This window comes from Delphinus delphis, chromosome 13, assembly GCF_949987515.2.
Source record: "Delphinus delphis chromosome 13, mDelDel1.2, whole genome shotgun sequence".
In the NCBI taxonomy this organism is placed as follows: domain Eukaryota; kingdom Metazoa; phylum Chordata; class Mammalia; order Artiodactyla; family Delphinidae; genus Delphinus; species Delphinus delphis.
In genome coordinates this window covers 39,697,168-39,723,294 of record NC_082695.1, presented here as the reverse complement: position 1 = coordinate 39,723,294, position 26,127 = coordinate 39,697,168, and the positions used below count along the sequence as shown (strand labels likewise).

The 26,127-nt window shown below is 44.7% G+C and overlaps 1 protein-coding gene across 5 annotated transcripts in view; it reads left to right on the top strand.

Annotated features, from left to right (window-relative positions):
• The window catches only part of TMEM241 (transmembrane protein 241), a 107,632-nt gene that overhangs the window by 29,190 nt on the left and 52,315 nt on the right, over positions 1–26,127 (top strand). For all 5 annotated transcript variants that reach the window (XM_060028786.1, XM_060028784.1, XM_060028785.1 and 2 more), the window contains exons 5-11: positions 7,347–7,424; positions 13,316–13,341; positions 16,664–16,715; positions 18,920–18,968; positions 20,116–20,161; positions 21,278–21,313; positions 24,571–24,605. In XM_060028786.1, the coding sequence (XP_059884769.1) occupies positions 7,347–7,424; positions 13,316–13,341; positions 16,664–16,715; positions 18,920–18,968; positions 20,116–20,161; positions 21,278–21,313; positions 24,571–24,605 (322 nt within the window). The remainder of the gene's footprint in view (positions 1–7,346; positions 7,425–13,315; positions 13,342–16,663; positions 16,716–18,919; positions 18,969–20,115; positions 20,162–21,277; positions 21,314–24,570; positions 24,606–26,127) is intronic.

Below are 26,127 nucleotides of genomic sequence, written 5' to 3'. Positions count from 1 at the left end.
TTGGGAATGCAAAAATGATACAGCTGCAATGAAAAACAGTATGGTGATTCCTCAAAAAATTGAAAATAGAGTTACCCTATGAGCCAACAAAAAAATTGAAAGCAGGGACTTGAGCAGGTATTTTGTATACCTGTGTTCACAGCAGCAGTATTCACAGTAGCCAAAAGTTGGAAACAATCCAAGTGTCTGTTGACAGATGAATGGATAAACAAAATAGTATATCAGTACAATGGAATATTATTCAGGCTCAAAAAGGAAGAAAATTCTGACACATGCTACAACATGGATGAACCTTGAAGACATTATGTTAAATGAAATAAGTCAGTCACAAAAGGACAAGTCCTGTATGATTCTACTAATATGAGTTACTTAGAAGAGTCAAATTTATAGAGACAGAAAGTATTGGTGCTTACCAGGAGCTGTGGGCTGGGGAGAATGGGGAATTATTGTTTAATGGGGACAGAATTTCAGATGAAAAGAGTTCTGTGAAAGGATGGTGGTGATGGTCGCACAGCAATGTGAATGTGCTTAATGCCACTGAACTATACACGTAAAAACGGTTAAAATGGTAAAGTTTATGTGTCTATTTTACCACAATTAAAAAGATATGTTTATAACTCCCCTCCCCAGGCTACAACAGAGATTTTCTTGAGGATTATATGGGGGAGGGGGATATGTTCTCACTCACCTCACTCAGAGCCCTTTCCGGTGCTGTAGGAGGTGCATATTTAATTTAACTGAATTCATTCCTATGCACTCGTGTAAAAAAAGGGTGAGAAAAATAGCAGTTCACTGAGAGCAGGCCAACCTGCCCTCTGTAGTAGCATGTGCATTTATGGCCCCAAGTGAGGTTCTTATTCCCATGCATCTTACAAGCTGGCGTTCTAAGCTGCCTATTTTTCAAACAAAAAGGCCCCCAAACACAGGTCAGCTACTTTATGTGATGAACAGATGAAGGAGGGAGGTGGCCTCCAAGCTGGTGCTGGAGATACTCTGGCAAAGAGGGAGTCTGGCCCTCTGCCCTCAAGGAGTTGACCCGGGAGTTCCCTGGAGGTCCAGTGGTTAGGACTCCACGCTTTCATTGCCAAGGGCCTGGGTTCGATCCCTGGTCGGGGAACTAAGATCCCAAAAGCCGCTTGGTGTGGCCAAAAAAAAAAAAAAAGGTGTTGGCCAGTTAATGACAGAATGATAAAACTAATGTAAATAAACACTCAAATTTATCTCATGCCAATCAGTTTGTGAATATATTCATTTATATGTACACATAAACATATTCAAACACCTCAACTGTCTTCCCAAAAGGATGTGTTGTGGCTTAAAAGAATAATGATGATGAAAATAAGATAAGCATTTCTTATGAATAGAATTTAAAAGAAATCTAGGTCAAGGGTAATTGAAGAAGAACTAGATGAGACCACAGAGAGACTTAGCACATATCTTATGAAATAAATACAGTTGGGCCTTGGAAAGATGAGAAAGCTCTCATCTTTCTGCAGCCGAATAAAGAAGTTACGAGACTCTCAGTGCTTGTAAGAGAAAAGCGGGTTGTTGCCGCAGACATGCGTCTTCCTTGCTGTCAGGTCCTGAGTCCTCATAAAGGGTAAACTGAGCTACTTAGGGTCTTCAATCGCATCCTTATAACAAACACAACGGTAACCTGATTTCTGGGATTCTTAGTGCATTTTGGAGGCCTAATGACAGCACAGTTCAGTAGGAGCGATTCTCTGGGGCTAAAATCTCTGCTCTCCAATTATCCGGCCCCCTTCCTGTAGGAACAGTTATTTCTGGCATGCATGATTTTGATGAAAACTAGGCAGCCAACAGTTCAAAGGTACATTCTTTGGCAAGGGCCTGGCGAGCAATTATTGTATATTGCAGATTAAGGCCACGTCCACATATTTAAAAATCACCCAAATTGAAGTTAGGATTGATGTTTTTCTATAAAAACTTAGAAGTCAACCCAGGACTTGGCTAAGGGAGTCATCCCCACTCCTACAGCATGACCCGAGGCCATGCCTGTGGGCAGGGCCAGGATTTTCCATAGAAAACTGTTTTAAGTCAGTTCCAACACCTGAACAAATAACAATCAAGGCTTGAAAATTCCACTCTGGGAAGCATGGGAATAATGAAAAATCTTAAGTAATAGTTACCAATTTCTCTTTACATCCAGAGAAAAATTTCCAATGGTACATGGATGCAATGTAAAATTATAAGTGAATGTTAAAATTTTAAGAATAAATTAGTTGCAAACTGTGCCCCTAAGTAATGAAATGAATTGGCCTGTAGGGTAGTTGAATTCGGTCAATTACATTTTGTGTCAAAATTGATAACTTGGGCTTCATGGTAGTTGATCTTGAGCCATTTTTCCTGATGAAATATGGTGGGGACCTTTTGTTATTGAGCCCGTTCTTAGAGTCTTGATGTGAAAGAACAGACTTGTTTTTCTGTTCTCTTTAGCAGCAAGCTAGTGTCTAGATCGTCTAAAGTGATTTCAAATTATTAAGAGGCAGGTTAAAAAGGAGAACCAAAATACATCCTTTCTTTTTTCTCATCCGTATAACTGGAATGTTAATAGTATCTCCCTCATAGATTTATTATGATGATTCAATATGTAAAAGCAATTAAAACAGAGTCTGGGGGCTTCCCTGGTGGCACAGTGGTTAAGAATCTGCCTGCCAGTGCAGGAGACATGGGTTTGAGCCCTGCTCTGGGAAGATCCCACATGCCGCAGAGCAACTAAGCCCGTGTGCCATAACTACTGAGCCTATGCTCTAGAGCCTGCAAGCCACAACTACTGAGCCTGTGCGCTGCAACAACTGAAGCCCGTGCATCCTAAAGCCCATGCTCCACAACAAGAGAAGCCACCACAATAAGAAACCCATGCACTGCAACGAAGAGTAGCCCCGGCTCTCCACAACTAGAGAAAGCCCATGTGCAGCAACGAAGACCCAACACAGCCAAAAATAAATAAATAAATAAATTTATTTAAAAAAAAAAAACGTACAGTGACAGCAGTAACATTTAAAAAAAACAACAGAGTCTGGTACATAGTAAGTATTCAATATATCTTAGCTATTATTGTTATCGTATCTCAGAACTTTTTATTTTGTTTTTTTGCCTGCACTGTGTGGCTTGTGGGATCTTATTTCCCCAACCAGGGATCGAACCTGTGCCCCCTGCAGTGGAAGCGCAGAGTCTTAACCACTGGACCGCCAGGGAAGTCCTCATTTCTCAGAACTTCTGTCTGATTTCACAAAAATAAGTCCTGCTGAGCCTCACTCCATAAAGATAAAAGGCAGGTTTTCTAAAATAATCAGTCACTGGAGTCTCTTGAACTAATAACGTAGTTCAGACTGGGGCTTCATGCACAGAGGTGGAGGCCAAGGGAAAATCGGTAATCATAAATTGTAGACTGCCTTAATACTGTTTTTCATAGATCTCTATGGAGGCTGATAAAATCAGTCGTGGAATTACTGTTTCTAAAGCCTGTTAGCTCCTCAGTCGAAAAAATGGCTTGAGAAATTCAGATTAAAAAATTTTTAAGTGGAAATGGAAGATATCCCTTTAAAAAATGGCATAGAGTTTACTCCGAGATCATCTGTTTTAGATCATACCAGTTATATTGCTGGAGGAAGCAGACTGGCAGGATTTGGAAACAATGGTATTGGACATTGCACAGTTGTAGGTCCAGGAAGTTTATACTGGGGGCTTGCTGTAACTTGGCTCCATAACATCGAGACTGGGAGCGTGGGCGTTGCCGTTACTGGGTTGGAGTCATGGAGTCATACCCAGAACTAGTTGTGAGCTCGCCAGCAAGCTGCCCCATCACTCTAAGCTTCAGTTTCCTTGTCTGTAAATCAGGGCAACAAGCATCCGTGGATACAGTTGTTGAGATATGGTTTAAATAAGAGAATGCAATTAAAATAATTAGCACTGTGCTGAACACATTGTTGGTATCTATTATTAGAGAACTTTAATATCAGTTCTGGGGACTTTCCTGGTGGTCCAGTGGTTAAGACTCCGCGCTCCCAATGCAGGGAGCCTGGGTTCCATCCGTGGTTGGGGAAATAGATCCTGCATGCATGACTCAACTAAGAGTTTGCATGCCACAACTAAGGAACCCACATGCTGCAACTAAAGATCTTGTATGCTGCAACTAAGACCCGGTGCAGCCAAAAATAAATAATTAATAAATAAATATTTAAAAAATTTTTTTTAATTTAAAAAATTAAAAGGCAACTTTCTTTTAAAAATTAAAAATAAAATAGAATAAAAAATAAAGTAAAATCAGTTCTGTATGTGTAGATAGATCCTTTTCCAGAATCTGATCAGAATCTCCTAGGCAGATGGAGAAACCTGTCCACAGTTTATAAAACTGAGAAAATTAAGCCTCCTTGAAGTCTAGAGTTAGCGTCTAGAGTCACCCTAAATCTCGTTTCCTTACTGATTTTATAGTCAAGGAGGCAAAAGCATTTTAAATCAGGGCTTAATTTTAAATAAATAAGATCCAGGTTGCCCTTTCATTTTCATGTCATGTACCACAGGGTTAACCTCTCTAAGATTTTCTGTGCTATCTTCTTAGGCTCAGACCTAGAAGGCCAGGGCCCACGTTTTCCAAACATGAGCCCAATGGATAAAGCCAATTAAAAAAAAAATCTCTTTAATAATCTTAAAATACATAAAGAATAATTGAAAATATAAAAGTTTAAGAGAGATAAAAAGAAGCACAAAAGATGAAAAACATAGAAAATAATTAAAATAAAGGATGATTTTAAAAGGAAAAAAGTTTCAGCTGCACTTTTAAAAGAGGAGAGAACGTTAAAAAGGCAAGAAAAATGTAAGGTGAGAGCTCAGAATGAAATGAAACAGTGCGAGTTAGAACAAAATACCAAAATAGGGCAGAGCTATACAGTGATAAAAGTCTTAAAGACAAGATAAAAATATATACTCCCAGGGACTTCCCTGGTGGCACAGTGGTTAAGAATCCACCTGCCAATGCAGGGGACCCGGGTTCAAGCCCTGGTCCGGGAAGATCCCACATGCCGCGGAGCAACTAAGCCCGTGCGCCACAACTACTGAGCCTGCACTCTAGAGCCCACGAGCCACAACTACTGAGCCCACATGCCACAACGACTGAAGCCCGCGCCTAGAGCCTGTGGTCCACAACAAGAGAAGCCACCACAATGAGAAGCCCGTGCACCGCAACGAAGAGTAGCCCCCGCTCATCGCAACTAGAGAAAAGCCTGCACACAGTAATAAAGACCCAATGCAGCCAAAAGATAAAGAATAAATCCATCTGGAAGTGGTTGGGCAGCAACATCTGCTTAAAGACCCACTTAAGAGTCCTTGAAGCTGGAATAATTTCCCAGCTCAGGGTCCTCCATTGAGGCCACTAAGCGTGGGCTTGGTACCTCTTAATATTGACAGCCTTCATGCAGTGCTCCTGCGTTATTTCCATCGTTCCTACCTATAGCTCCAGGTCGTAGATATTGTTATCCTCATACTACAGAGGAGCAAACTGTTTGGATACGTGCCCTGCTCCACTAGCAGATGGTGGAGCTGGAGCCTGAAGCCCAGCTGATGCCAAAACCCATGCATTATTCTTGATCTTTTTCTGCTTTCCAGGAGACATTATCATCAGCAGCAGCAACAAAGACAATAGCACAATCCCTCACCCCTTAATCCCTCCCCTTTACCTTGTCAAGATTATCTATCAAATTAGGAAAGACTGCTGTTCTTAGCAAACAGCCCAGCGATAGTCAATGTGCAGTGGGTACTCTGTGTATCTTGATAACCAACTGGAGTGTTACCTTTTTTTATATCTTCTTCCTCCCCCCACCTTTTTTGGGGTACAAAGTTGATCCCAGTTATCCCATCATTTACTGCAGTTCAGTCTCCTAAATATTTCCCTCATGTGGCCACTTTTCTCCATCTTCGCTGCCACTACCAAGTTCAGGCCACCGTCTTGTCATTCCTTGTATTAGTTTCCTGTAGCTGCTGTAACAAATTACCACCTACCTAGGTGGCTTAAAACAACAGAAATTTATTCTCTCCCAGTTCTGGAGGCCAGGGGTTTGAAGTGAGTACCAAGGTGTGTCAGCAGAGCTGCGCTCCCTCCAGAGGCTCTAGGGGAGAATCTGCTCCTTGCGTCTCTCTTCCAGCTTCTGGTGGCTTCTGGCACTCCTTGGCTCATGGCTGCATCATTCCAGTCTCTGCCTCTGGGGTCACATCGCCTCCTCCTCTGTGTGTGTCAAATCTCTGCCTGTCTCTTAGGAGGAGATCTGTGTTTGCATTTGGGACCCACCCAGATAATCCAGAGTAATCTCCCCACCTCCAGATTCTCACCTTAATCCCATTTGCAAAGGCCCTTTTTTCACCCTATGAGGTGACATTCATGGGCTCCAGGGACTAGGATGCCGCTATAGTTTGGAGGGCCGTTTTTCCGTCTATCGCACCACTGAACTTTCGCAACCATCTCTGCCTCCTTTGCCCCACCCAGCAGTCCAAGGTCCCCTAAACACGCAGGTCAAATCATGCACGGTGGGCTTTAAACTCTTCAGTATCTTGTGGTCCTTGGGACGGTCGTGATTCCCTGATAGGGCCCGTGATTACCTCTCCACCTTCCTCTCCCCCACTTTTCCCTTCCACACTATATTCCACCCCACTCAACTCCCCCTGGTTCCCCGAGGAGGTGGGCTTCCTCGCTCCTCTGGGCCCTTGTGTGTGCCTCCAGCCCTCTCCCGCCTTGTCTCTTTTTGCTGGGCTCATTCTTTTTTTTTTCTTTTTTCCCTTTGGCCGTGCCATGCGTCATGCAGGATCTCAGTTCCCCAACCAGATATCGAACCCATGTCCCCTGCGTTGGGAGTGCGGAGTATTAACCAGTGGACCACCAGGGAAGTCCCAGGGCTCATTCTAGTTCATCATTCTGTTCCCGTTTAGACTTTGGACTTCACTTCCTCCGAGAAGGCGTGCTCTGCCCACACTGGGTTGGTCATGCCTTTCTGTGCATTCGGTCAGAGCTCTTACCTCAATAGGGACAGCCTCTCTAACATGTGTCCACCTGTTCACAGGATGTGTCCCCTGCACCTGGCATGGCACCTGACACACAGTAGGTGCTTAATAACTGATGAGAATACCCGTAAGAGGGCAGTGTGTACATCCACCCTACTGAGCACAGTGCTGTAAGCAAGAACACTGATCCACGCGGAAGGGTTTTTGCTGGAGAGCAGTATCGATGTGAATGCCAACAGTGCCCACAGATCTTTATTTTTAAGCGTAAATCAAGAATTATGTAATTATGAGATCCAAGAAAATATTTTCATGCTTATTCCTTTGTTTTCTTTCAGGCCATTCCTGTGTTTCTCACTTTGCATAATGTAGCCGAAGTTATAATCTGTGGGCACCAGAAGTGTTTTCAGAAAGAGGTAAATGATTACGCAAAAGGCTAGTTTCACTCCCCTTGCTTGAAATTTCAAAGACGTGCTTTTTATGTATGGTCCAGATTAGTGTCTGCCTTTTCCTGCCATCTGTTTCCAGTCAAGCCTGCCTGACGGTGGTCACTAATTTCAAGGATCACGGTTTTAACATCCCTTCAGTTCACCAAACATACGTGGGGATGCTTGTGGGTCTGAATGGACCTCAACCCCAGGCCAGCGCTGAGCCAGGGCCTGGGGGGCCGAGGTAGAGATGACTGTGGGCCTGGATGGTGGTGGGGGGGCATTCCCCCCCTCCCCCTACCGCATCCCATCACCATGAGGAAATATTTGGCGAGCTTCCCACAGGGTGCTGGGAGCTTTAGCCCACCCTGTGGACATTCTCTTTTCCTCCCGACCCCAGCTCTGCCTTCCACCAGTTGGAACACGTTTCCTCACCTTCCGGGCCTCCATCCATGAAAAGGGGAGAGAAATGTCACCCACTCAAAGAGTCGTTGGGAGGACACCATGCAGCACAGGTGCTAGTAGGTGCTCCCAACACTTTCCGGCACATAGTAGGTGCTTTGTACCTACTATGTAGTTTAGCTATGATTTTTAACGTGATTGGTGGTTTTAGTTTGGTACCTGTTTTGAGAGTTCCTTTTTTCTAACATCTGCCTGTTTCAAATGACTTCACATCAAAATTTTGGAACTTTTAAGCTCGAGAGAGGCTAGTGGGCCATGCAGGCAGCACACTTCTTACAGGTGTGCCAGGGACAGAGAGACACCTTTCCTGTGGCCAAGGCCACTCCACACACCAACACTCCCGAGGGACCTTTCTGATACATGGATCTGATCATGTGCCCCTACCTACAGCCCTTCAGGACCACCCAGAAGCTACCTGGAGGCCTGCAAAGCCCTTCACCACCTGGGCACCATCCACCTCTCTGGCTTCAGAAATTCCAGCCACAACCAAACTTCTCATTTTCCCTAGACCATGTCGTAGTGTTTCTCTCCTCTGATCTGTCAGCAAACCTCTTCGTGCACCCCTGTCCCATTCACTCTATGAATATTCCTACATCCTTGTGTACGTGGCCACCCTGCCAGGCCTGGGTCTACAGTCGTAAGCAAGAGGCATGATCGCTGCTCTTTACAGAGCATCAGCCCAGAAGGGGAGACAGACATTAAACTAAGAATTAGAGCAGGCCACTCTGGGGAAGTGACATTAAACACAGACAAAGGATGAACAGGAGTTGGACATGGTGGGGAGGGGAGGGCTCCCTGGAAGAGGAAGCAGCAGATGCAAAGGACCAGACGTAGGAAGGGACTTGGTAGAAGTCATTCCGGGCTGTGTGGCTGAGACTTGATGGGGAAGAGAGGGGGCGCTTAGGACGAGGCTGGAGACGGGCCTGTGGGGCTGAGCTAGGAATTGGGGATTTATGCTGAGTGCACTGGGAGGAACCGGTTGGGTTATAAGGCCCACAGACACTGCAGCTTCCCAGTGTTAAAAGCTCCCCCAGTTTCTGCGGAGGAGAATGGATTACGGGAGGCGAGGGAAGCCTGTAGTGACTCCAGCGAGGCTCCGTACTTTAGGCTAATCTGCCTGCCGTGGGAACCTTCCCTGACCCCTCAGGCAGCTTGGGCACCTTCAGCTGACATTTTAGTTATCACACCAGCTTGCAATTTCCATATTTCATCAGTTCTAACATGGGCTTCTTTTTCTCACATCTAACATTTTCACTATCGGGACTTCCCTGGCGGTCCAGTGGTTAAGTGCTTCCACTGCAGGGGGCACAGGTTCGATCCCTGGTCATGCTGCGTAGTGTGGTCAAAAAAATAAATAAGTAAAAATAAAATAATTCTTTAAAAAATAAGTTTTCACGATCTAAAATCAGGGTGGTTTTATAGTCAATGGTATGTCCTGGTCTAATGTTTGTTGGTTTTTTTTTTCTTAGTAGTATAAAAAATACTAATTTTACAATCAGTGGCATCTTAAATTCAGTGAAATACAGTATGATTTTCCCTGTGTCTCTGCCTGCTTCCAGCCCTCTCCTTGCAGTGACCCTGTGGTTGGGTGTTTTTTGGAGCCCCAGGTCTCAGCCCAAGGACTGGAGCTGAGCTGAAATATTCACTAACTGGTCACTTAGGTTCCAGGAGCTGCTCAGGTTCTGGGAGACTAGTCAGACCCTGACTCAATTCCACTCAAATTCCAAAGAAGACTTCTTATTCACAAAATGGATACCTTTTGTGTGAATTAAAAATGAAGATTTACCTGGTCGAGGGATGAGATCCAGCCATCTTCATGGGATACTGCTTCTTTCTTTTTTGGGGGGGCCACACCATGTGGCATGTGGGTTCTTAATGCCCTGACCAGGGATAGAACCTGCACCCCCTGCATTGGAAGTGCACTGTCTTAACCACTGGACCGCCAGGGAAGTCCCTCCATGGGGTATTGCTTCTTGATGGACAAGTCAGATCAGGCAGGTGAAGGTGAGGGTGGGACATGGGGCTGGAGGGTCCTCAGTGTATTTCCACCAAGCAGAGCGCAAGGGTCAGACTCCCAGGCCAAGAGGACCTTTCCTCGGAAGCAGTTGGGTGAATACCAAAATATTGTGAATCTTCAACTCCATTTCATTACTGACACAAAACAACATCATTTCTTGTCAGGGCAAATTAGGAAACAATTGAGTGGGTTACATATCTATTTAGTTATTTTTTTAAAAAACCCTTTCTTTCCTTTACGAATATCATAAGATGTAATAAGTCGTAGAAAATGCAGAGAAAAAAAATGTCAGAAATCAACTGTGATCTTACTTCCTAGAGGAAACGACTTCATTTATTCAGTTCAGACATATGTAGAATATTTACAGAAATGATAAAATACGTCCTGTTTTTCCATTGATCGATTTGTCGGAATCCCTAAATGCCTCATTTCTCTCCACATGGAATGCAGTGTGTTGGCCGGTCCCTGTTTGTAGATTTGTAGGTGGTTTCTAGTAGTTTGGCGTTAAAATCTGCTCTGTGATGAAGATGACCGTGATCTGTTCTTCATATGATTTACATTCCTGATCATTCAGCCTGGAGCCATGACCAAGCGACCGGGTGTCATGAGGAACATGGTTGGACGCCACCTCTCAGACTTGACCTGTGACTCCGGACGTAGGCTCTTTGGTCCATTACATGTCAGGTTTCCCTAGAATGGCCTTGGGAGAGTAGAGTTGACCTCTTCATGACCTCGCTCCCAGATGAGGAGAATAAGCTCTGTCTGGGCTGTGGTTCATTGTCACCAGCCATAACTAGTTCTTTGTGTATGTGCACGCACACGCACACAGTTTGACTCTAAGTTAGCGTGTGGCTTGTGGAATTAGTCTCAATAACTTGGCAGATATATTTGCCACGGTTTAACCTTAGAATACTGCTATTCATCCATTGGTTCGCTCAACATTTATGAAGTATATGCTACATGTCAAACATCTGGCTAGCTCTACAGCTACAGATGTGGAGAGACACATATATCACCCTCACAGAACTCAGGCTGAATGGGGAGCTGACATGTAAACAGGTGCTGGGATGCCCATAGAATGTCCTATGGGCTGAAACAGGCGTGTGGGTGCACTGGGGGGCGACCGTGGGTAAGTCTGCTTGCCAGGGCCAGATATGAGCCCAGTCACACAAATGGGTAGGAATTTTCTGGGCACTCCAGGCAGAGAGGAAGCAGCCAATGAAGGCCAGTGGCCTGAAAAGGCCGGTGGGTGTCACTGCAGGACTGGCTGTGACAGAATGGAGTCCAAAAGGGTCAGACTCTGGAGCTCGATCGCCCGGGCGCACACCCTGTGATCCCAAGCAACTTACCTGATTTCTCTGTGCCTCAGAATCCTCATCTGTAGCACGTAACCCAGGACCGTACATTAACCCGTAGTGACACGAGTCAGTATGTGTCGAGCACCTAGGACAGCACCAGCAGTCCTCAGAGCGCGTTAGCTTACCCAGAGCGGCGTCAGCTACTTCCTGTGACTTTGGCAACGTGACTCTTGAGGAGTTGTAGTGACCCACGCAGAGCTGAGATGTCGTTGGGACTCATCACTGGGTGATTTGGGGACCGAGGGGCTTGCGCAGGGGAATCCCGGACACAGACTCCTTGGTTGCTCTCGGAGCCTCGGGGGCTGGAGCTCTTGCTGGTGTTCACTCTCCATGTCTCAGGTTCTGGGCTCCTGTAGTCAGAGGAGGTCAAAATAAAAAGGACTCTCCTCTGTGGGATGGGCAAACTCCTTCAGGCACTAGAGTTGATTTGCTGCCCTGTAACGGAAGCCCCTGAGCACCTGCTGGTGAACATGTCACTCGTGGAAGAGTTGAGCATCCTTTTTGTCTCCATCCTCTCCATTCCTTCTCTTCCTCCGAACTCTGGAGATGTCAGCTTTATTTAGCTCAGAATCTTTTAGTGACACGTTTTCCCATGTTGGGGGCAATTATCCAGGTGGGAGCCAGGTCACCTCTGCGTGTGTCATCCTTTCTGTACTGAAGGGATAAGTGTCCCCACTGGGGGGCAGTGGAGTCAAGGTTGGCTTTGCCTTTGGTCTCTGCTGAGGCCGGTTCCACAGAGATGAAAGATAACGTATAAGAGATAACAAAGGATCTAAAGATGGGAGCCACTGCTTTGTACACACACATCGTGTGTTTATTAAAACAATGCAGTGTGGATTATTTAGTCACACATGAAAGCTTAAGATAGCCTTCATAGCAAACCACATGTTTCTCTTGCCAGTGCTTTACTTTTTTAAAAAATTGAGATATAATTGACAGATAAAATTATATTTGTTTCAGGTGTTCAATATGATTCAATGTTTGTATATATTTCGAAATGATCGCCACAATAAGTCTAGTTAACATCCATCACCATGCATTTGTTTTTCTTGTGATGAGAAGTTTTAAGATCTACTCTCTTAGCAACTTTCGAATATATTCAATACAATACGCTGCTGTTAACTATAGTCACTGCGCTGTATGTTACGTCCCCAGGCTTTGCTTATTTTATAATAACTGAAATTTTGTACCTTTTGAGTGCTTCATTTTTAAACAATATGTTCATAGTTCACACTTCATCTGAGCTGGAGTAAAAGAAAATTGCAGTTTGTCCTCAACTAGCAAAATAATCCTTCTGAAATGTCCAGAATTAATCTATTATCTTGCCTGACCATTTCCCCTGTCAAATATGAAAAAAATCTATGCTTCTTCCTGCTAGAGCTTTCTTCCCAAGTGCCAAGGACTAATTCCCTTAAACTGACCAATAAAAAGGAGGTAACAAAGGTAGAGTATGCATTAGAATTTCTTCATTTCAGGGAGCTCTAAACGGCAACTGTAGATTTCCCCAATCTGCCCCTTTTTCCTTCTCTCTAGGGATGGAGTCAAATGTCCCTTCTCCTTTTTTCTGTTTCCTAATTTACACATCATACCAGAGAATTTATAGCACTGCTCAGGGTCAGAGCTGGATTAATGAAAGGAAAATTTAAAGAGACAGACCGGAAGAGAAGTTGAACAAGAGCTTAATTTCTTTTCCTACACAGGGTACATTGATTTCTCTCTCCTTTTCATGGTGTGTAAGATGTTCGAAGGCTTGGGCGTGGCGTCATTTTGCTTTTTTGTGGGTAAACATAGTTCTAATGGTGAGAGCGGTAAAACTACTCATCCAGAGTGCTTTGCTGAAGTGACTCAACTCTGGACCTCTGAGTCATCCTTCGTTTGGTCCAAGCAGAAAAAGCCTCAATAAATACTGAAGTGCAGCAAGTTGTTAAGCCCCCAATAAACTTATTCATAATTTATGTGCCTCTTGATCTAAATATTTACTTTCAAGGGGAACAAAAAAGGGTTTTCAAAGACTAATTGTACGTCTCTTTATTTTCATACAGAAAACATCTCCTGCGAAGATCTGTAGGTAAGTTTAAAAAAAACAAAAAACAACTTCACAAACATCTAAAATAGAAGATTTAACCTGATATTAACTTCGATGAGAAACCGTCTGTTGACAATTCATACTTGAGAGTTGACAGAGGAGTTTATTACAGACACTCACATATCCCTATTTTGTGTCTTATTCTCAAATATGCTCTTTTTTTTTCTGAAATATTTTATCCCTAAGGGGAAAACAACTCATGCTAGATTTCAGCCATTGATGCCCAGAATTTCACTAAGAGTTGTGCAATGCTGATGAAGAATGAAAATGGAAAAATGGAAGCAACTTAAAGTTTTAAAAATAATGTTTGATCCTCATTGGGTTTTTAAGAATTCCCGTGGTGGAAAAGTACTGGCCTGCGAATCCACGGATCTGAGTCATGGTCTTGGGCCACACAGCGCCGTGACCGTGGGCAGGTTTCATACCTCTCTGTGCCTCAGTTTTCCCAGCTGAAACGTGAGTTGGGCTGGACCTTCTGGCAGGTCCCTGTGCTCCTGTTGTGCTAATTCTGACCTGGATGCCTTGTCCTCTGGTGGCTTCCTGCTTCCTCGGCAGTAGCTGCGAAGCTCGGTCCTGAAGATAGAAAACCAGCAGAATGTTTTAATACGTGGATTTAGGACTTTTTGTTTCATATATTTCTGGGCTTTCATCCAATCTCCTTTTTTTGCCTTTATTACAGGCTGCTACTTGAAGAAAAAAAATCCCACTGTCAGGAAGCATCCTCTTGTTTAAAAGATTAGCGGGTGTTAAAGAGAGGCATTAAAACCCATTTATGCCTGATGTAATCAGGTGTTGCTCAAGGCCAAGTTCGGTGGGAAACTAGGGGCTGCCTCACACCTGGCACTTCTCCCCTCAGCCCTGAGGGCTTGTCTGCTTGAGGGGATCTAACGCTCATTGCCTGTGGATGGGGAAGCATCCTGCATCCTCTAAAGCCTCTGTCCACTGCAGGCAGACACCAAAGCCATGAGGGTTCTCCTCTCCCCACAGCCTACAGCCTGCCTATTCCTGTGCAGTCCCAGAAACCCTCCTGGACAACCTCCCTCCTCTCACCCCACCCTGACCTCCGAATCCCTCAGCAGTCGGGTGCCAGGGAATTGTCTCAAGGCTGTTTGAGTGTGTGCCTTTAAAGTTGGCGAGGCTATAGGAGTGGGTGGACTGGAGTGGTTAGAACCTGTCCCGTGTTGTCCTGCCCTTCCTGAGGCCCTGAGGCCCCAGCTCTGAGGATTCCTCTGTACCCATCCTCCTGCCTCAGGCCCAGCAGCCATGCTAGTCTTTTAAGGGTTACATACTATGTGTGATGACAACAGTGAGGACTGTGTGTGGTGGGGGGTGTGGACAGAATTGATTAGCGTCACTATTGCCAGTGTACTTAGGTTATGAGTATCAGGCTGTTGTGTATTCCATATATATATGTAAGTAATACAGAATTTGATATGTATGTAGACCATATACTGGTGTGAGATGTCATATGATAAAGTTCCCTAACAGTGAAAATGCTGTATTCACTGCCCCCCATTCATGTCTTTGATCCTTTGCTGTTCGCCGCGTAATGCAATGGTCAGAAGGGACCCAACCCTGAATATGTTGTTGCATTACAAAATGGAAAGAGGGGGAAAGAGCATGTGGTCCTTTGGGTTTTGTGTTTTCTGGTGCCTTTCTTTAGGAGGAGAGAATGATTGGCAAAAGCTATAGGCCAAGATATTTTGGTATATGAAGCCCATATACCATCTAAAAACCACTGATTTCTAAGCCAAAAAGGATCTCCAAATCGACTTTCTAATGAATGAGAAAATGTAAAAATATCGTGATCGGCAATGTTACTTTTTTGTGCAAGAATTATAAAAAGAACCTTTTATTATGGAAATTTCTAAACAGATATAAAAGTAGACAGAACAGTATAATGAAGCTCTGTAGACTCATCCCCCAGATTCAACAGTTTTCAACTTAAGCCTCTACCCAGCACCTCATTTCAGCAAATCCCAGGCATTGTAGCGTTTCAGCCATAAATATTTTGGTATGTATAAGAGATTTTTTTCTAATGAAACTTTTTTTTGTTTGTTTTATTTTATTATTATTATTTTTGGCCACGCTTCGTGGCTTGCAGGATCTTCGTTCCCCAACCAGGGACTGAACCCCTGCCCTTGGCAGTGAAAGCGCCGAGTCCTAACTACTGGACCGCCAGGGAATTCCCTTATTTGGGAAAAAGTTAAAACCGATAGAAAAGCTCCAAGAATATTACAATGAACTCCCATATACCTTTTATCTAGATTCACCCACTGATAACGTTTTTGGTATTTGCTTTCTCTCTCCATATATACATATGTACATATATATCACATAAAATATGTAAGAATATATACATAATTATTCTTACTCTTATTTTTTTCTGAACCATTTGAGAATAAGTTGCAGGGGTTATGACTCTACCCCTAAATACTGCAAAGCGTATCTCCTAAAAATAAGAAGCTCTTTTATAACCACAGTGCAATGTTTAAGTTTAGAAAATTAACATCGGATACAATACTGTTAGGTAATATTGAGTCGATGTTCAAATTTGGCCAATGATCCGGATATTGTCTTTTATAGTAATTTCTTCCCCCAAAGATGTCACGTCTCTTTCATATCCTTTAATCTGGAACAGTTTCTCGACTTTTTATTGCCTTTCATTGGCTTCATAGTTTGAATAGTGTAAGCCCATTGTTTTGTGGACTATCCCTGAATTTGGGTTTGTCTCAGTGTTTCCTTGTGATTCAGTCCAGGTTATGCATATTTGGCAGGAATACCACATGAGTGACGTTGTGCCCTTCTCAGTACATCGTATCAGGAGGCACATGGTGTAGCTCTGTCCCACTATTGGAGATGTTAAGTTTGATCATTTGGGTAAGGCGATAAGTTTGTAATGTGCTTTCCGTGGTGTTTTCTTATTGGTAAGCGGAATAACTGTAGTCTGCTTGCCCAGTTTTCCACTAGTGTATTTTTGGGGATCGGTAGTTTAAAGAAGCCTCCTTTTATATATACTGTTTTTCTCAAGTGAGCCAGCTGTGGTTTTGCACATGTCCTGCAAATGCCTGTCTCTGGGAAGATGGCTAGCCGAGCCCCAGAGAAGAAACTGGTGTCAGCAAAGCACATAATTGAAAACTACATGGGTAGTGAGGTTCTCGGAGGATGAACGGGGGAATTGGGTGTGGTCTCACGAGATCTTTGCCTCATCCGAGCTCCAGTCCGTGTATTTCAACCTCCACACTCTCCGGGACTCACCCTTGATGTTGACAAGTGAAGCTGCGTGTTTACCCCCTCTCCACAGTGCCCTCTTCCTCCTGGCTGCCGCAGGGTGCCTGCCCTTCAACGACTCCCAGGTGAGTTCAGGCAGACTCACTTTGCCTTCCAGGTATCTCTGAAGCCTGCGTGGATTAGCAGAATTTCCGAATCCTTCCTTTGAGAAGCAGGATAACCTTGGCCTATACAAAGGCATGTAAAAGCAAACTTTCGGGGCCCTAGGGCACTTTTTGGCCAGGCCAACACCTCTCCTCAGGTCTCTGCCTTCTCCCAGGCTGCAGCAGGGGAGCCCGCAGACCTCGGGCCTCTGGGTGCCGCGACGGGGGCGGTCCACCCTCTGTACGTGCTGGGGGGACCTGCACATCCAAATGACTCCAGCCCCACACACTGAGGTGAAGTTGATTTTCTTTTCCTCTCATCCCAAGGGCCTCATCTGCACAGTGATTTTCACTTTGTCAGACTGAGTTTTTCTTTCTTAGGCACTGAGAACCCACCCCCACCTCCAGGAGTCATCTCATTTTGGGCTCTTTTTTTTCTTTCTTTTCTTCCCCAGCATTTATTCAGTTCCCATCAAGTGTTAGGCACCGAGCCAGGCTCTGGGGGCACAAGCAGGAATTGCCATCCTCCAGGCAGAAGTCGGAGTCTAGTCAGAGCAAAGGGGAAGGGGCAGACGATGAACCGATAATTATAACACAGGGAGGCCAGGGCTCTGTCCGGGGAGGTGTGGGATCCTTCGAGGCTCAGAGCAGGAATAGGGAGCAATTATAGGGAGCTTACTGTGTGCCAGGCTCTGTGCCAGTGCTTTAGTGCCTCACTCTATTTAATCTCACAGCAATTCCACAAGGGTAGCAGCTATTATTATCTCCATTTCATAGCTGAAGAATAGCGAGGCCCAAAAGGTCACCAGCTAACACATAAGTGGGGATTTTAGAATTTAACCCAGATCTTTCTATTTTCTTTCTTTCTTTCTTTTTAAGTTACTGATCCTTTATTTTGTTCCAGTTAATATATCAAGTTTTAGCAACATGAAAGCCATCATACATTGGACACTTGTGTGCCAGGCACTGTGCTGAGATCTCTGTATACTCGGTTTCATTTAATTCTCACAACAAACCTTGAATGGTTAGGATTACTATTTTACAGAAGAAGAAACAGACTTAGATTAAAATAATTTTTTTTTCAGCTGCTTGGTATAGTGAGTGTATAGATGGTGGCACAACCAGTCTTCAAACCTAGACTTGTCTGCCTCCAAAAGACATGTTTTTTTTTTTGCGGTACGTGGTCCTCTCACCGCTGTGGCCTCTCCCGTTGCGGAGCACAGGCTCCGGACGCGCAGGCTCAGCGGCCATGGCTCACGGGCCCAGCCGCTCTGCGGCATGTGGGATCCTCCCGGACTGGGGCACGAACCCGTGTCCCCTGCATCGGCAGGCGGACTCTCAACCACTGTGCCACCAGGGAAGCCCCAAAAGACATGTTTTTAATTACCGTGCTAGTTTATAGCAGATGGGCAATAGTCTTTTGGATGTGGGGAAGGGAAGGGGGGCAAGAGAATTAACCCGGATCTTTCTGATGCTGGAGCCAGGCTCTGCTTACTGGACCTAAATCTTGAAGGGGGAGGAGGAGCAACCCAGGAGAAGAAGGCAGGTACGGACAGAGCCCTAGAGGCGTCCTGAGTGGCCTGTGATTCAACTTTATTGAGCACCTACTATGTGTGCGTCCCTGGGCAAATTCCTGCCCTCTTGGAGTTAATCATCTAGTGCGGGGTGGAGACAGAGACAGGTCACAAGTAAAACAGAGTGTGTCAGGTGAGATAAATGGAAAACGGAAGGGAAGAAGAGGCGGGAGTGCCCCTCAGCTGAGTTGGCCAGGGACGTGCAAGTTCTCTTTCTCTGGAGGGGGATGGGCAGTGGATGGGACTGGTTGGGTTGATAGGAGCTTGTCATAGGGATTCTTGGGTGTCCTGAGTTTGCATTTCATCCTGAAGTCACTGGGGGATGGCTGGATGATTTTAAGCAATAGGCGGCACCATCAGGTCTACTTTTTAGAGATGCAGTGCTGGGGAGTTGGGGGGATGGGGAAAGAGATGCTGGAGGCAGGGAGCCCTGTTAGGAAATGTTGTAGGCAACTGGGTGAGAAATAAGGAGGGACTGGCCCAAGGCCCCAGAGTCCTGTCTGGCACCATGCCTGGCACTGTGCGTTGACTTTTAGTGTTTCTGATCATCATGCTGGATCCCGTTTGTCTGTACTTACAGCCAATTCTTTTTTTTTTAATCTTGTGTTACAGTTTGATCCAGATGGTTATTTCTGGGCTATAATTCACTTATTCTGCATAGGTAAGGGTTTTTAAATAAATTTATTTATTTATTTATTCATTTTTGGCTGTGTTGGGTCTTTGTTGCTGTGTGGGTTTTCCTCTAGTTCCGGCGAGTGGGGGCTACTCTTCGTGCGGTGCATGGGCTTCTCACTGCGGTGGCTTCTCTTATTGCGGAGCATGGGCTCTAGGTGTGTGGGCTTCAGTAGCTGTGGCTCGTGGGCTCTAGAGCGCAGGCTCAGTAGTTGTGGCGCACGGGCTTAGTTGCTCCGCGACATGTGGGATTGTCCCGGACCAGGGCTTGAACCCGTGTCCCCTGCATCGACAGGTGGATTCTCAACCACTGTGCCACCAGGGAAGCCCCGTCGGTAAGTTTTTAAAGAAGTCTTACTGAAACAATTGAGACTTATTATTCCTTATCATGTATCCACTTTTTAGTGATCCTGGACAATAGGAAGATGAAATCCAAGGTGTCAAGGTTAAAATTAAATGGGCATTTTTCTGGTTTGAATTTTCTGTTTTGGAGTTTTCCTGAAATGTTTGCAGTTTCCATAGAGTCTCGCCTTTCTCACGACAGACATTAATTAACTCGCCAGGGCCCAGGCTTTGCTTGCTCAAATCCACTTGTGCAGTGCTGGTTGGTCTTCTCTAAAAATGGTGAGAAGAGATCCAGATCCAGAGATTTGTGTCAAAAACACTCTCTTTCAGCAGTATACAAAAAAAAAAAAAAAAAAAAAAAAAAAAAAAAATTAAGTGGGTGAAATAAAAGGACCATCTACTTTATTTCAAACCAGTGTTTCCTATCTGTAGTCTTAGAGGGAAAAACAGTGCCCTGACTTTGTGACACATGGGTCAGAAGTCCTGCGGTGTTTCTCATGTGCACCATCAAAGGAAATCCAGGCTTAACAATCCTGTTAATTGTGTCCTTCTGGGGACCACGAGCCTTTCCAGCCCAGCACTCTCTCTGTGAACTGCATCATCTGGGGGATTATCGAATGTGCATCCTTGAAATTCTCCAAAGTGCTCTTGGTCGCCCCCTATTGGCTGCGGGTGACCCTTGCAGGGAAGAGGGCCCCTTCTCCCTGCGGGTTTCATGCTTCCCAGGAAGCACCAGCCGGCCCCCTCCACAGAATGCCGCGTGCCAGTGACTTGTGTTGCTTCCTTTCCAGGGGCTTATAAGATACTACAGAAATCCCAGAAATCCAACGCGTTAAGGTAAACTTTTAAAGTTTGGTGAGTCGTCCTTTGGTTAAAGGAAAGGGGTGAGACCCATGGGGTCGTGAGCTTCTTCCATCAGCCAGAGACTCCATGAGTCCAGGATGGGGGGAGGGCAGCAGGCCGGGTCCATCAGTACCTGAACCATTGCCAGCGATGTGCAAAGAGCCTGGAAGTCTCTCTCCTCTTCCTTCAGGGTGGCCCTTTAGATGACATTTTGACAAAAATTGCGTGACCGGCTGCCTTGGGCCCCAGTTCACTTCTTCCAGCTCAGAGGCACAAGTCTTTTTTCTTGTTTCTCCAACCCCTTCCTAACTTTAGACCCAGAAGCCTCCCCCGTCACCAGCTCTGTTCTAGGGTAAAATGAGGCCTTTGTTGAGGGCAGTCAGTGGAACAGAGTTGCTGAATGTAAATGAAAAAGATGAGAATTCAGGCCTTGGTTGGGCTGGAGCCGCCAGGTCAGAGCCCGCCACTGGCCAGCTGGCCACTGGGTTTCGGGGCCGTCTGAGGCCCACAAAGAAAGGTCTGAAGGGACTGACTCCTGGGAGAAGGTTATACATGCTGAGGGTATGTGATGGGTCCTTAGAGCACCATTTTTTCTTTGAATAAAGTGTTTTTTCAGCAAGAAGCCAGTAGAGTTGTTAGATAAAATACAGGATACCCAGGTAAATTTGAATTTCAGAGAAGCAAAGAATAATTTTTTTAGTTTAAGTATGTTTCATGCAATATTTGGATCATACTTATACTAAAACATTATTCTTTATGTGAATTTCAGATTTATTTGGGTGTCCTGTATTTTTATTTGTCAAGTATGGTAGCCCTAGAAACCAGTCCAGTGACCTGAGAGAGCTGACACTCCTTTTAAAATGGCAAATGTACACATAATCGGCCACAAGTGAAAATGCATGTGATAGTACTAAATTGAAAACGTTTTTAAAAAATGAGCCAGGAAATGGTTTTGAATATAAAGTACTTTTCTTAGTGTTTATTAATGATTTATAAATCTAGGAACTTATACATAGATCTAATTTATTAATGGAAGAAAATGACTATTTTGTGTATGTTAAACACATATTATTTTACCTTTTATTTATTTATTTTTTTCTCATTTCTTAGTGACATTGACCAGCAATACTTAAACTATCTATTCAGGTAAAATATAATTTAAATTGTCAAAGAATAACTCATATTCTTCTAGAGCTAATGGATTTTTACTTTCCAATAATGTATATATTTTCTATTAATTTTTTTATTGGAGTATAGTTTATTTACGACATTGTGTTAGTTTCTGCTGTACAGCAAAGTGAGTCAGTTATATCCAGTAATATTTTGATAAGGGAGATCTGAGCCAGTGTGCCTGCCTACCAGGAAGGCAAGCTAAATAATTGGTGAGATGATCGGAACTGCAGAAACTAAATAGTGGTCCTGCCGTTAGGCCAGGCAAGAAGGGCTTCCATCCAGCCCCACACTTCAGAGAGCCATGCCTCTCCCCAAGGCATATGGAGTCTGTAAGGCTAAGAGCCCACACCCTTCCTTCTAGACTGGGCCTTGGAATTTCCGACCCAAGTGGATTCCAAGGCCTCCCTGGGTCTGTCGTCTTAACTCATTCCGAGACCCAATGGATGTCCAAAGAGAGGCTGTTAGTATGAGGGATGTGCATGGAGGGTGGGCTTGCAGACTGAGGTGTCCACACACACATGTTTGAGGTCCTTCGGTGCAGGACGGAGTCTGGTGTCGGGAGAGAAGAGGGTGCACTGGGAGCTGGGAGCCAGAGGCAGGATGTCCCCACACTAACACCTTCTGACAAGAAGCTCCAAGGACTCCAAGAATCCTAAATTTTAATCTGGACTTTCAGGTTGCTTTGAAGGTGTACTTGTTAAGGTAGGATGAAGTTTGAGGCTTGATTTATAATATGTAAGTGTAGTATATGGATTTCCATTTGTACCGTTGCCCCAAGCCAAGTAAAGAATAGGGGTTGGCTGCTAGGTAGAATAGCTGGGGAGTATTCTTGCATTCTGAGAGTCCCACATGGTGCACTGAGGGACCTAATTGAGAAAGTGAGGTTTTGCTGTCTAGAACTCAAGTTTGCCTAATGCAACAACATTCAGTCCAGAGGACCAAGGTCGGAGAGGTGCCTCTCAGCCTTTGGCCACATGGATTTCTGCAGGAAGTTGGCTTAAAACGTTCAAGATCTGTGTTCTCTACCTACAGGTAAAGTTCCTAAATATCTTAGTATCTATGAAAATGCCTTTTTGAAGACAGGATTCAACCCAAACGTAGCTGGGGCCTCTTTTGTACTCAGTGGAACAGTCATTAGTTCCACTGTGCCCAGACCCACCAGCTGCCTTTTCAAGAGATGTTCCTGAAAATGCAGAAGTCTCTTGGTGTTTGAAATGTTTCCATGACATCAGACTACTTTAGACAGTTCTTTTTCCCCAACAGAGCTTATAGCCAAGGCGAGCAGCAGAGGGTTTTGGGGGTGGAAAAAAACAGCCGCTGTGACCCCCAGCTAGTTCTCCTGCCCTCCCCCCTCTCCGCCCTCCCCCGTGTGAGGGTTTCACTACCTGGGAGCCAGGTGCTCAAGGCTTCCTGCCTCAGCCCGCTGCACACCCCGCCAACGCCACACTGCTGTTTCCACGTCTTCTTTCAGTACAAGTGATGAAGATGAGCCAGGACTGAGATTCGATTTCCCACAGGCCCTGGGTATCAGCCTCCAGAGATCTGCATTCACTCAGCTCTGTAGGGTAGCTGCGCCTGTAGGTGCCAGCCCGGAGCTCTGCCTGCTGGTTTGATCTCTCTCTCTGCTGGTTTGAAAACATAGGGAGAACCTGCTATGTATCTGGCCCTGCTAAATACTTGAGCTCCAAAGATAAATAAAATATGGTTCTTGCTCCCCAGGTCATCACAGTGTAGGAATTAGAAGGGCGTAACTCTATATTTACAAAATTCAGACATGGACTAGAGAGCCAACTCTTTTATTTAATTATCTCTTATTTTTAACTCCCTAGTGTTTTCTTTTAGAGTCACCCTTTGGGGTGATTCCGATGGTGGCATTTGGGATACCGTGTCAGGCCCTGGGACATGTTTTGGGATGGAAAGGGGCCCCTCACATCCAGCCATAGGAGCAATAACTTCTGCTGCTGAAGTTGAAGCCGAGAGGGGATCCAGCGAGATAGAATGATGGAGAATGTCCAGGGTATGTGTTTTCCAGAGAGAGATAGAGTAATGGAGAATGTACAGGGTATGTGTTTTCCGGAGAAAGAAGAGACAGCAAGCAGACGCCCATGAGGACAGGGAATCTCCAGTCTTGTCTGTAGTGTGTGTATTTTTTTACAGCTAGCTACCTGTAAACCCTTGTCTCACAAACCTACAACTTCCGAATGACCGGAATGTGACTATTCTTATGGCCGTTGTCACAACCCTCCTCTCCTCCTGCCTCTTTCTGTGATGCTGCTCCTCTGAAAACCATCAGAAAAACAGAAATGATGCTGGGAGATAACCCAAGAGCAGGGCTGAGGAGCTAACATTGGTTTCCCTGGCTGTCATGTCACCAACTGGAGATTCGTGGCAGTGGTTCCTGATCCTGGTACTTTGTAGCTTCCGGGAGCCATAACAAATAAAAATTAGAGATTCTAGCCAGGATGTTACACTATTTGGATGTATATCCAGGGTTGAGAACCAGAGCAGGCCATCCAGCGCTTTAAGAAAACTTTCCTTCTTATATTTGAATTACAAGTTTCATTCCTAACCTCCAACTAAATCAGCTGCCTGCGTGGCATGAGTTTTGATGGAAGAGGGTACGGAAGGTGGGCTTAGGACCGCACAAAGGCACTTGTAGACAGGCGCCGGGAGATGGGACAGGCTTCCAGAGATAAAGATGGGAGACAGCCAAGCACAGGTATGGCCTGCATCTTCCCATACAGCATCAACTGCAAATTGGTCCGGGTAGTTTTCAGACACAGGGTGGATGGCGTGGGTCATTTTGTGGGCTAGCTTCCTGGAAATTTACCTATTCTTCTGTGTAGTTAATTTTGTGATTTAGCTCACATTCAACGGCTGACTTTTAGGCTGCGGCCTGTTTGTAATTTAGACTCTGTTTAGCTGACAAATACTCTCTGTGGGTTAGGTGAATATGATAATCATTAGTGGCAGGGCTGACCCTCCAAGAGGGGCACGGACCCTCAGAGTCCATCCCAGGGGAGATCCAGCCCTCTTGCCCAAACCTGAGGCATTTCAGGAGATTCTCACTCTCTCCCTGACAAGCTGGATTTAGGCAGAACGAGACCATTCAGTGCAGATAGTTTGCTTTTAGGCAAATCTCACTGTTTCCGAGTAGAATGGGTGAAAATGGATGTTGTTTTCTCAGTGCTGGGGAAGCTTTCTTCACGAGTCTGCTGTTTCTTTTTCAGCGTGGTGCTCCTGGCGTTTGCATCTCACCCCACAGGTAAACGTGATTTTGTTTGTTTGTTTGTGTATCTTACACTGCCCATTCAACCCAGTGCTCTGACTCCGGTTATATCTCTGAAGGAAATTTTGTAAGAGAATGTAGCTGCCTTCCAGGGTGTCAAACTTAAGGGTTAGGAATGGCCCACATACTTGAAACTGTTCTTAGTATCCCGTTGTGGATTTATGGCCCATGAATTGAACCTTTTTCCATGTTTTATTGTTGATGTTTTCATCTGGTGCAATCTCAGATGTACAGACGGGTTTATAATCTGCCAGATAAATTAGTGCTTGCTTTGTCCTTTTCTAAAATTCTCCCTTCAAGTACCCAGAATTGCTCTTCAATCCTAGGGCTAAAGATTTGCTGGAGAAGTTCAAATTGCACCTATTTCTCAGTGACATCCTTTTATACATTTTTATCATATATCGTCATCCAGTTTTCATAATTCCAGATTAAAGAAGTCATTTTAAAACTTACCTTCACCCATATATACACTGATATGTATAAAATAGATAACTAATAAGAACCTGCTGTATAAAAAATAAATAAATAGAATTAAATTTTAAAAAAGAAAACTTACCTTTACCCTGTTGCTGCCTCAGTTACCCTAGAGTTGTTTTCCAAATTCAGGAATTTTCCGTAGTACTCTATTTCATTGTGTTTTTTTACTTTGAAAGGTTTTGAAGTTGATGCAAAGATAAAGCAAAAGTATCTGTGTGTAGCATGGCTGGAAATACACATTTTTTTGGTCACACTCCTTAAACTAATGTTTATTGACCTCTGCTATGCATGAGGCATTACCCAAGCCCTCAGGGTCTCAGTCTTTTATCCGGAAATTAAGAAAGGTGGACTGGATTATTTCTGAAGCCCCTTCTAGCTCCCTACTGTGCCCCAAACAGCAACCCCTTTCTGTTTGTGTTTTTAGCTGCTTCAGACTGTTTGAGCTAATATCCTCAGGGAACTGCTGATGGTGACTCGGGTCATGTTTCTAGATTGGACATGACCTATCCGAACTGCTGTCTCATTAGCATAATTTGAATTATTTTTTCTCCATGAGTGCTTCTACGCTTGCCCATACTGAAGCACATCCACTGTTTTCTGCCCACTCCCATAGCCTGAAAACCTATCCTTTGTAAAATTGCAAGTCATATGAAACCCTGGTGTTGACCCTAAACACCTACCTGTACCGCTGAGTGTCCGCCTCCAAATCCTGCCTCTCAGCATTCCTTCGTGCAGCCAGAGGGTTGCCACCCAACAGATTTCAGAGCCCACTAAGTGTCTTCTGCCTTTCAAATAGGTTTTTAATCAAAGACCTTTGGAGAGTTATGCTTGCTGGTTCTTCTTGGTTTACATGTTCATTTTCCCCCTGAGTGATTTCTAGTGGATTTGGGTGAATGATATTCACTTAAAGAAGCCACTCTGCCTTTCACTAAGAGGTTATGCTAGTTCATTTGTTACACTCACGCTTATCAGAACTGGAAGGAACCTTAGTGATTATCCAAGGTGCCACCACATTTTACAA